General features: G+C 32.9%; 2 protein-coding genes across 2 annotated transcripts in view; both read left to right on the forward strand.

Moving 5' to 3' along the window:
- Positions 1–11,427, forward strand: part of LOC127727861 (amidase-like) — a 30,454-nt gene extending 19,027 nt beyond the window's left edge. Inside the window, exons 9-11 of the mRNA XM_052234985.1 lie at positions 8,339–8,401; positions 9,519–9,806; positions 10,818–11,427. Coding sequence (XP_052090945.1) covers positions 8,339–8,401; positions 9,519–9,806; positions 10,818–11,011 — 545 coding nt within the window. The 3' untranslated portion in view covers positions 11,012–11,427. The remainder of the gene's footprint in view (positions 1–8,338; positions 8,402–9,518; positions 9,807–10,817) is intronic.
- LOC127727893 (uncharacterized) lies at positions 805–4,221 on the forward strand. Its single transcript, XM_052235055.1, has 2 exons — positions 805–1,421; positions 3,041–4,221. The coding sequence occupies exons 1-2, from the start codon at positions 1,337–1,339 to the stop codon at positions 3,553–3,555; spliced, it is 600 nt and encodes a 199-aa protein (XP_052091015.1). The 5' UTR covers positions 805–1,336; the 3' UTR covers positions 3,556–4,221.
- Positions 11,428–11,925: the final 498 nt, after the last annotated feature.

An 11,925-nucleotide genomic window follows, 5' to 3' on the forward strand; every position in this document is an offset into this window, starting at 1 on the left:
TCTTGATTATTGTTAGATGCCATATATCGAACTTTTGATTTTGATTTATTTTATTGTTGGGTTATTCTCTTTTTATCTACACCCCACTTCCCCTCTAATTTCTAACTTTCAAATGAAATACATAATATTCAACGATTTTCAGATAAGATATATTAGCAAAAACAATTTGCGATGTCATTTTACTTTAAAATGTGAATACATGATTAAAATTAAAGATGGATGTCTTGCAAAATGATTTTTCTGATCTACATCTACATCTACATCGTTGAAATGCAAAGGGTCTAAGACCCATCACGCAAGTACTAATTAAGTCATTCGATATGGTGCTCATTAAAAACATATTTACATAGGAAATTAAAAAATTAGTGTTTGTTGCGTGACTACTCTGTCAAATAAGATGTGAGGCTGTTCTTGAATGCCTCTGCATCTTCTATATTTAACAGTCTTATTGGTAAGGTATTCCAGTCTTTGATGGTACGTGGAAAGAAGCTGTATTTGTAGGTGTTGATTGGAGTTTGAAGGTTTCTAAATTTACTTTGGTGATATTGCCGTGTTGTCCTGCTTTGTTGTTTTACATAATCTGGAATATGTATGACTATTTTATTATGTAAAGCTTTGTGGAACAAGCAAAGCCTTTTTAAAGGCAGTGCTTTAATGCCTTTCTAGTTGCCGTGTTAATATTTCTTTCCGCGATATCCAACTTATCTACGTGGGGGTCATTTAGCTCCAAGTAGATCCGGAAAATGTTGATTCTCTCCTCTTCTGATTGTGGTATAAAATGTTTTTTGTCTCATTTCATTTACATTGGGAAATAGAGAAACGATCATTGTGTTTTGTTAGTTTTAAAAACTTTTGATATATTTGTATTTTACATTATAAGCAGTCAACCGATTGACAAACTAGAATTATTTGAATTCCGTGTGGAAAGAGGTCGGGTTAATTTCGAGTGTTATCTGCAATCTAGATGTTTATAAATCATTTCAGTCGTTGATATAATAATTAAAGGTCGACTGAACATGAATTATATTATACAATTTAAAGCGCATTTCTGTTTATGCACGCGAACCCGTCTAACGTTATTGTTATTTCGCAGTTATATAAAGTAGCAAATTATCGTTCCTGAATAGGTGGCGCCGTGGTAGCCGATCCTGTACTTCAACTTCCGGTTTCTGCACTGTGCAACTATTACAGTTGCATTTTTAATTAACGATGCCAAGTACTTGTTGTTGTGTACCTGGATGTCATTTAAGAGGAGGACATGCATTTCCAAATGACTTAAAAAGAAGGAAAAGTTAGATCAACGCCATGGCCCATACGCAGATTGGACGAGAACACGATGAAATCGTGGAGTCCATCTCAATCAGCTGTTGTTTGCAAGGCACATTTTACTGAAAAAGACTACGTGCAGGAAACTATTCATGGTAAAACTCTATTTTCTTTTTAAAATATATAGTTATATATGTAATCGCCATGCGAATAAACCAAAGTCAGTTTACAACCGCAATTATCGTTTTAGAATAAAAGGGGGTGGTTAATTCAAGACGTCATAATTTTTTGGATTACGATTCAATGTGATCTGTTTGAGATTTTTTGGTGCTTGCTACAATTATAATGATTTCTTACAAGAGGTATATCATACTGAGAATTATTTTAGCAGTAATTATGCTTATGTAGTAATGACAGGAATGCATAAGCTATGCCTCATAGACTTTCTTGAAAAATATCAATGACAATGTTAACAGGAACAATACAATGACATGCTCTCATCTATATTATAGTTATTTAGGTACAAACAATGTATGTTTGTTGCATACGTCTCTCATTGTTTGTCCTTTGGATTTACATAACATACATTTTGATGTACATTGAATCAGGCTAACATAGTTTTATCCAGATTGTAATGAATACATCTAGTTAATATTTTGCCAGGTTACGAGTACAAAGGAATTATAGTTATCTCGTACCATTGTAACTCATACCAATGTCAACTCTTACCACTAAACAAAAACTCGTTCCAATGCAAACTCGTACCACTGCTAACTCGTACCACGGTAAATTCATACCATTGTAAACTCATACCAACTTATTTAAATGCATTCAAATGGTGTTTAATGATGAATATATACTTTAATTTCACTCAATACCTCTTAAGTCTGTAAAATGTATATAATTTGAAATTACAATAACCAATTTGTAGCTAATTTTCCTTGTCTAATTGGATAGAGAAAACCGTGGCAGATTGGCTTTGTTGTCTCCCTTGAATAGACTCTTTTTTTAAACTTTTACTGACAACTATTTGATTTAATTTTTAATCATTCCAAATCAGTAACATTGAATAGATTTGGGTATTTTTCTATTGTTTCTAAAAGGAATTTTATTTAATGAAAGAATTTATTGATTGTGTTTTAAAGGTTTAAAATTGTTTATGACCAACAGTTAGAAAGTATGAAATTTATTTTTATACAATATTCAGCACATTTCAGCAGAATATGACTATGCTTATATGATTATACAAGTTGATTAGTTAAAGATAAAAAAAACAAGTTGATTACAATGTAGTTAATTTATCAACCAATAATCACACAATCAAAGGAATTTAATATATTTATTAGCATGGTAATTAAGAAATTACATTTGTATTTTTGTCTAAGTTTTCATTAAAATCTGGTATAAATTTCAAAGATATTTTATTTTTTTGTATAAAGCTTAAAAAAAAAATAATCATAAAACATTCGTATTTTTGTCTAAGTTTTCATTAAAATCTAGTGTAAAATTCAAGTAATTCAACTTTTTTTATTTAGTTTACCAAAAAAAAAATCATAAAACTTTCGTATTTTTGAATATATTTTTAATGGTACGAGTTTGCAGTGGTACGAGTTCTGATTGGTACGACTTCCCAGTGGTACGAGTTTACGTTGGTACGAGTTTACGTGGTACGAGTTTACAATGGTACGAGTTATCTTGCTTCTGTACAAAGTATGCATTGCTAATGGAAGTTCATTTAATTATCAAAAAACTAATGTTTTATAACCTTTTTCAGGGCACAAACCCACCATACAGAGACTTAAGTCTACTGCCAATCCCAGCCTATTTTCCTGGACCAAGCAAGAGACTGAATCGTCCGCAAAAAGAAAAATCAGGGCAGTTTCCTGTGAAAACAAAAGAACTAAACTTGTTGAATATTGTAGTAGAAATCTAGAGGAAAGTTTTGATTGTAAAGTTGGTTTTCCTGAAGAAGTAATTCATACTGCAGACAGGATTTATGACTGTCCACCACCAACTGCCGAGCTAATGTTGAGCTTCACAGATGGAATTACGCAAACACCATCAATGCCTATATTTTCAGCAGAGAATTTTGAAATGAAGACACGTGACACAGCCATGCATTTTTATACCGGTTTAGAGTTGTATACTAAATTTTTATTTGTTTTGACCACACTTGGTCCAACAGCACATTGTTTGAGGTACATATATTTTCAAATTGATAGGGTGTCATTTGAAAATCAGTTTTTTTATGACTTTGATGAAATTGATGCATTATACAACCAACTTTGAACTGTCTAGATTCTAGATTGAAACTAGTGTTAAGAATATTGTGTAAACATGGATTGTTTTTATGTCTAAACAGTGGCGTGATGCTAACACTTGGCCATTTAGTGGTTTAGTCAGGTATTTTTCGCCATCCAACTTAGAATTAAAGTTTCCTACAACTTGGATTATTATTGACAGCACAGAATATCCCGTGATAAAATCTAAAGCTCCTAGAGCTCAGGCAACCTTTTCATCATATAAAAACAGAAACACTGAAAATACTTGTATGTTCGACGCCTGGTGGTTTAGTCAACTATGTCTCTAATGCATATGTTGGTTGTACCAGTGACTGTGAAATAGTTGAAAGATGTAGAATAGTTCAATTATGTGATCCAGGTGACAGTGTGATGGCAGCCACAGGTTTAAATGTGCAAGATTTGTTTGCTCACTTTTTTCAAAAAAAGAAACAGAATTAGTTCCAAAACTCTTATACGGGATAGAAAAGTCTCCAATTAACACTGCACATAGAGCTAATTATTGGATTTGGCAAAACATACAAAATTCTAATAAATCCTATGAATGGAACTGAAACAAAACTTTCATCTGAAATAACATTTAGTTGTTTTATGTTGTGTAATTTTAGAACTTGTATTGTGCCAAAGGATGCATAAATAAAAGTGACGCAATGAAGTTTGTTCTGATATATATATATAAATATTATTTACAATTACATGCACATGTAAATTGTAATGCATATAAAAATAAGGAGATGTGGTATGATATTCAGTGAGTTTATCGAACCAAAGTGCATAAGAAATGGGTTAAGCAGTTACAGGTGTTACTGTCACCATACAATCTCCAACAATTAGAAAAACTTGTACCGTGTAAAAAATTTCAGAGATCTTACAACTAAGTTTTGTTGTCTCACCTTGACTTTGGTGAATTGTTTATATCTGTTGATGTAAATATAAAAAAGAAGATGTGGTATGATTGCCAATGAGACAACTCTCAACAAGAGACCAAATGACACAGAAATTAACAGCTATAGGTCACAGTACGGCCTTCAACAATGAGCAAAGCACATACCGCACAGTGAGCTATAAAAGGCCCCGAAATGACAATGTAAAACAATTCAAACAAGAAAACTAACGGCCTAATTTATGTACAAAAAATGAACGAATAACAAATATGCAACACATAAACAAACGACAACCACTGAATTACAGGCTCCTGACTTGGGACAGGCACATACATGTACATACAGAATGTGGCGGGGTTAAACATGTTCGCGGGATCCCAACCCACCCCCCTAACCTGGGACAGTGGTGTAACAGTACAATATAAGAGCGAACTATAAAAATCAGTTGAAAGAGGCTTAACTCATCAGATGGATAAATACAAATACAAGTGGACTTGGCCGGGTAGTTGTACATCCAAACAACAAAAAGACACTAAGTACAGATCTGAGAGTACTCGCATTTACTGACAGCTAGTTCAAAGCCACAAACAACTGATAAAAAAATCTTGCATCTAAGACTAAATTATCAATCTGTAAGCTCCCTTTAGAATTTTATAAATTTTACATTTTACATTTCTGAGTTATGGGGTTTTATTCATTAAAAAGGGGGGGGGGGGGGATTTTCCAGACAACAACTCAAAAATGCTTTAAGCAGTTCGCATGAAACTTTGGTGAATTATTTATAGCTATTGATGTAATCTCCCTATTGATTTTCATAAATTTCAAATATGACATTGAGAAGAAATTGAACTTTATTTGTTTATAGTCTGGCAACAGATTTATTAAGTATTGCGCAACAGCACAGTGTATTGCACAACAGCAAGAAATCTTTAATTGAATATAAATTCAATTCATATAACCGATTTCAAGTTCTTTGACTACATTCATTCAGAAACTATAATATGTCAAATATTTAATTACAATCCAAATTCAGACCTGTATCAAGCTTGAATATTGTGTCCATTTTTGCCCCAACTGTTCAGGGTTGGACCTCTGTGGGTGTATCCAGCTGCGCTCAGCGAATCAGTTTATTACTTAATTAAGAACTCCTTTTTGTCGAGCCTGCGACTTTTGTCGCAGAAAGCTCGACATAGGGATAGTGATCCGGCGGCGGCGTTAGCTAACTTCTTAAAAGCTTTATATTTTAGAAGGTGGAAGGTCTGGATGCTTCATACTTTGTATATGGATGCCTCATGTTACGAAGTTTCCGTCAGTCACATGTCCAATGTCCTTGACCTCATTTTCATGGTTCAGTGACTACTTGAAAAAAAGTTAAGATTTTTTGTAATGTTGAAATATTTTATGATCTATATGTCAGTCACGCAGGGTTTTTTTTTACCTTGACCTCATTTTCAAGGTTCATTTCTCAGTTTTAAGTTTTTGTGTTTTGGTCTGTTTTTCTTAAACTATAAGCAATAGGTCAACTATATTTGTTGTATGGAAGAATTGTTAGCTGTACATGCCTGCTTAATATGGTTCATCTGACCTTGACCTCATTTTCTTGGTTCATTGGTCAATGTTTAGTTTACTTGGTTAATGTTAAGTTTATGTGACAGTTGTAATAAAGCTTTATATTTAGGACTATCAACATAATATCAATGATTAGTAAAGAAGGCGAGACATTTCAGCGTGTGCACTCTTGTTTCATTCATAAATTACTTTATACTTGGAAATATAATTTTGCTTGGAGTTATAGTTTCTAAAAAAAGTATTGTCATTGAAAGAGTTGACATGTTGCAATGTACATTTATTCTACATAGTTCTATGGTACCAAATCAAAAGTTTATATTAAAGAAAGAAGTCAAAGGTTTCCCATCATAGTTTAGTTACATACATTTTTTTTGTACCTGAGGTCGTTGAATAAAGATCGTTATATAAATAAGGAGATGTGTTATGATTGCCAATGAAACAACTATCATCCATACATTGTACTTACCAGTAACAAACCACATTTGCAAAGTTGAATAAAATACAGTTGATAACATTTACTTATTACTTAAAAGAAAATGCCAAACTATTTTAAACAGTATTTGACTATAAACATAGATAAAAAAGGTACAAACTGGACATAATGCACTAGTTCATAAACAAGTGAGAACAATCGCCTTCATATAGTGCTCAGAATATGACATTCATAAAACTTGTTCAATATCATTAGAGAACTCTAAATCTTAAATACTGAAAGCCACCTCTGATAAGTACAATGTACTATGCAAGATAATGATATAACTGGACTAAAAATACACACAACCTGTAATTAACTGCCTTTACAGCGCTTTCGCGCTTTGATTATTTTCCGTCTGGTCTCTAATGATGGTAATTTTAGCTCATTCAGTATGCTAGTAACTGACCCAGGTTCTCTGCTGTAATGGTGTTTTATGAAACGTGCTGATCTTCTTTGCACCATTTCTATTTTTCTGATGTGGGTTTCCTGATATGGATCCCAGGCACTGCTTGCATATTCAACGTTTGGTCTAACAATGGCTTGATATGTCTTTTCTTAATTTCTTTTGGGAATTTGCTGATGTGCCTCACATACGGCCACTGCAGAAATTAGAGCACTACGGAATAAATGGCAAAATAATTGAGTGGGTATACTGAAGTCTAATATTAGCATATCAACTTGCTCTTTTTTATCTAGATGTTTTTCTATATCTTCAATTGTTGTTACTAATTGAGATTCGCATGATCTTTTCTGTCTGAAGCCATGTTGACAATCGACTAGTATTTCATATTTCTCAAGATGCTGCATAATGTGTTTGAAAATGATGTGTTCCATGAGTTTGCATGTAACTGACGTCAATGAAACAGGTCTGTAATTTATTGGCAAGCTTTTGTCTCCCTTTTTAAAAAGTGCTGTGATGATAGCTGTAATCCAATCGTTTGGGACAGACCCTTCATCATATGTTTTCTTAAATATTATTGTTATGTAGGGCGAGATACTTGTAGCACATTCCTTTAGGGCTCTGTTTGGTATGTTATCTGGTCCATTTGCCTTTTTCGGGTTGACATTACTTAATTACTTAATAGCTTTCTTACTCCTTCTACTGGTATCTCTAGATGGTCTATATCAGGCGATGGGCTGCCATTCAGTTTTGGTTGACTTGATGTGTTTTCATCAGTAAAAACAGATACAAATTGATGGTTAAGTGCTTCTGCTTTACCTTTGCTGTCTTCCATTAGTTTTCCATTTGAACTAAGTGGTGATATTCCACAGAAGTCTTTTTTCTTTGATTTAACATATTGCCAAAACTTTTTTCCAACAACAGGTGTTTTTTTCTCTCCCTCTTCATATATACTTCCAATATTTGTGAAATATTGTTTTGGTGTGCTTCTTCTAATTTAGATTTTACTGTTTTTCTTAGGAGCTTAATATCTTCCCAATGTGTTTCATTGTTAGTTCTTTAAAAATCAATGTCATCCTTTTCGACTTTTTCGTACAGTAAACTCATTATAGATAACAGGCTTAAAATTATGAACGCCAAACGCGCATTTAGTCTACAGTACAAAAGACTCATAACAGTTCATCAAGACCTGTCAATCTCGTCCTTCTCAATTCACACGTACAATCTGAAAGTTCGTCTACACCTGCCAATCTCCTCTATCTTTGCAGTTTTGCTTTTCACTATTTTTGACGTTTGTTTTGGTAAACATTTGATCCTTGCACCCTGAGTATCTTCACCCCCTCCCCCCCTTTTTTTTTAAATCTTGGTTTGATGTGTAAAAACTATTCACGTCCATATCTCATTACATAAAACAAAATTAAAAATCAAAGATGATATTCAACAGGTTTAGCAATCTGGACACCAGCAGCCTTCGAAGGAACATACAAGTGTATGGTGCAAGGAAATGGTATGTATAGGTTTGGGAAAATCAGGAAATTATAGATAAATTAACAGTGAATTGTATTAAAAGTGAAAATAACTATTTTTAAATTTGGTGCATATGAAGCGCTTTCTTGATTACCTTCACCATGAACGCGTCAAATGAAAACTCTTTAAAAAACCAAGGATGAATAAATACTTGAATACCTCCTGAGAAGCTATAAAACTAAAAATAATAATCATTATACCACTCAATAGGCTCATAGCTGGCGGGATTGATTTTCTTGATGTACAAAATAGCAGTTGAAAATTAACTAAGCAAACAAAGGTTTGAAAAACCTAAATGGAACTTATAAGAGGGTGTAGATGGGGTTTACAGAATAGAGAATAATAGGCAAAAAATATAAAGAACAGAGAAAAATGGACCAAAAATATAAAAAAATAGAGAATAATGAGGTGCTAAAATATAAAGAATAGAGAATAATGAGCAAAAAGTATAAAGAATAGAGAAAAATGGCCTTAAAAAGTAAAGAATACTGAATAAAGGACCCCCATCTAGAACCTCTTCTAAGCCTTTAAGTTTGATGAGGATTCTTGGAACGATGACAAATAATATGTCTTCGCCTAGAAATTACAATGCTAAACAAAAAATGAAAACAACACTTTTTAGATTTCATGCATTCGAAGCGCTTTTCTTGATTTGCCTTCATCAGGAACGCTCAAAGCCGAATATTTGAAAGCCAAAGATATATAGGAACCGAAACAGTTGAAGAGCTATATGACCAAAAAGAACCTAAAATAATAGCCAAATCTATCTTGTCAACTTTGCCTTTGGGTGTAGAACTCATCATCCAAGTCTTAAGATATATGCCACAATATCGATTGGAGTTTTAAACGAAAATGATAACATGGTATCGTAGAGAAAGACAAATATTACCATACATAAATGACATTGAGAGTACAAGCAGAAAAGGTTTATAGTAAAAAAAAAGAACTAGTGAAAAAGCACAAAACTATAAAAAAAAATATAAAATATCCAATCTACGCGGAATAATTAAAAGGAGATCTACTAGTATTTCTTCAGTATTCCACTGTACCAATCATAAAGATACTTATTGTTAATACTTCATTTTTATCACACATAGGTACGGGCTATCACTGGAAGGGACATTATCCTACTTCTATGCAGGAAGCGCATGCCCGGGGATTTGCCACAAGGCCACATGACATGTCATTTGCCCTCAAGCTGGTTGTTATAATAGCTGAGTATATCAGCAAAAATTACCAGAATAAATTTTATGCCAAAAGTTTGAATCTAACAAACACACTAACGATGGCATACGATGAAGCTCTAAAAAAATTCGATGTATTGATTATGCCAACATTGCCAATGAAACCACTTCCACTACCAACCGAAAAAGATGATTTGCACGGTTTGTATTGAATTAAACACTTACTGACAAATCTATAATTCTTATATTGGGAAAATGTATCAGTGTTAAACCACTATTCTAAATAAGGGAAAACTAGTACAACACTGACTAAATAAACCCTTAATTCAAAGAGCAAGCGACCTAATATATTTCAGACAAGAGAAATCTTATAGACTAAAAGAAAACTCGAAGCGGTAGTGTAAGTTAAAATAGAAGTGAAAGCAATATTTTTAAATCTTTATCCACGATATGGTGACACTTAATTGTTGTGTTATACAGTCATATTTTTCAAAATGGGTGCAAATTGGTAAATCGGTGCAATTTGGATACTGTGACGTTGTTTGTTTGGGTCGTTTATGTCTATAGGATTTTACCCCAAATCAGTTTTTATTCACATTTATATAAATATCTCACAGTAAAAAGAAAGCCACAAAAGTCATGTATTTCACTTTTAATTTGGATTTCAAATACTCAGTAATTGATTTATTAGTATGTAAACATTGATTTAATTCCTTGCATTTGTAAAGTTACACTATTTTTTTTACAAGAATCGTGTATCGCCTAGTGTCTCATCATTCTTTTTGACGGGCATTCTGCATCTCGTATGAGTCATGATAAAGGAAACTTTTGACATTCATATCTGTTAGAATAATAAAAGATGTTTTCGAACAAAAAAGTGGTATAGCCTTTTCTTGTGTACTTGATTAAAGAGAAGCGGTCATCGTTACAAACATTTATGAAAGGTTCGACTTTTAAAAAAGGGTGATGATGATACTAAAAGGGAGACCGTCAAAATCATAGGAAAATAACTAAAAACGACGAAAATACAAGCATCAGTCTACGAAAAACATTACATAAAAAACTAAAGACTGAGAAACACGAACCCACCAAGATAAGGGGGTGATCTCAAGTGTTCCGATAGGCTAAGCCAGATGTTCTCCTTTTGTGATGGTTATATTTTAATTTGTCTCATATACATTTATTAATAGTTGATATTATTATTTCAAACAGAAATAATCCGTCTTACATTTGACATGATCAAGAATACAGCACCATTTGACTCAACTGGACACCCTGCTTTGTCAATAAATGCCGGTTTTTCCGAAGGACTTCCGGTTGGAATGATGATTGTTGGAAAGAAATTTGATGAAGCAACTGTTTTGAAAGTGGCAAGGGCATTTGAGAAAATAAGGGACGGAAAATAAATGAGATCAAAACTATAAAGCAATTAGTTTGCTAATTATATTTTCTTTTTTGACAAATATTACACATTAATATATATATGACATCAATTTTTAATATTGCTATATTCAGTTATCTGCTTACAAGAAAATATATTTTTTTGTTTTGTCATACAATGAATACGGTACACACAAACCAATCTGGGATGTACAGTAAACTGAGGTTCATTTACCAAATCAACAGATAACCAATTCAGAGATATCCGGAGTACGCGCACTGTGAGGACGCGTTGATGCAGAGTAAACACGTCATCACTGTACATAGCTAGCTATAGTCTTTTCATATTAATAGTAAGATTTTTCACAAGTAGCCTTTACATATTCAAATATATTTAAAATAATGTTACTAGTCTAAATATAAATAAAAATACTACAATATATCCGATGTTTTAGTCTTAATCTCTGAAAGTGTCTTTTTTTCTTTTACTTTTTGTGTTGTTGTACATATTTCACCAATCATGAATAGTAGGAATCCAGATCGTCCAGCGTTGGTCCTTAAATATCCGTCTGTACATTGTGATTCAAGGTAGAACAGTTTTCAGCTATATGACTATTGAAATAACATTAATTAAAAGTAAGAATCTTAATGAGTACAAGAAGAATTAACATGATTAATGACGAGCACACAAATTATGACGAAAAATATTCAACAACTAAGGTTCAAACTGCCTCAGGCAATGTTGACCTTCAGTGGATTTGGCTATTTTTTTTCGGTCTCTTCTCGGACATATCGCTACGGAAGTGTTTAAGTATTTATCATCCATGGTTTTCAATGTTTTTGGTTGGAGCGTTCCTGGTGAAGGTAACTCCAAAAAAGCTGGTACGATTTTGATTGATAATGAAAATATCAATCCGTTTAGAATGTATGACAAATGCTG

The sequence above is a fragment of the Mytilus californianus genome, unplaced genomic scaffold, assembly GCF_021869535.1.
Source record: "Mytilus californianus isolate M0D057914Y unplaced genomic scaffold, xbMytCali1.0.p SCAF_2, whole genome shotgun sequence".
NCBI classification, from domain to species: domain Eukaryota; kingdom Metazoa; phylum Mollusca; class Bivalvia; order Mytilida; family Mytilidae; genus Mytilus; species Mytilus californianus.

Bases quoted from the DNA above. Each gene is read 5' to 3' on its own strand.
- LOC127727893 (XM_052235055.1), top strand. From the start codon at position 1,337: ATGAAATCGTGGAGTCCATCTCAATCAGCTGTTGTTTGCAAGGCACAT. The intron at 1,422-3,040 runs GTAAAACTCTAT...AACCTTTTTCAG, and splicing joins CGTGCAGGAAACTATTCATG to GGCACAAACCCACCATACAG.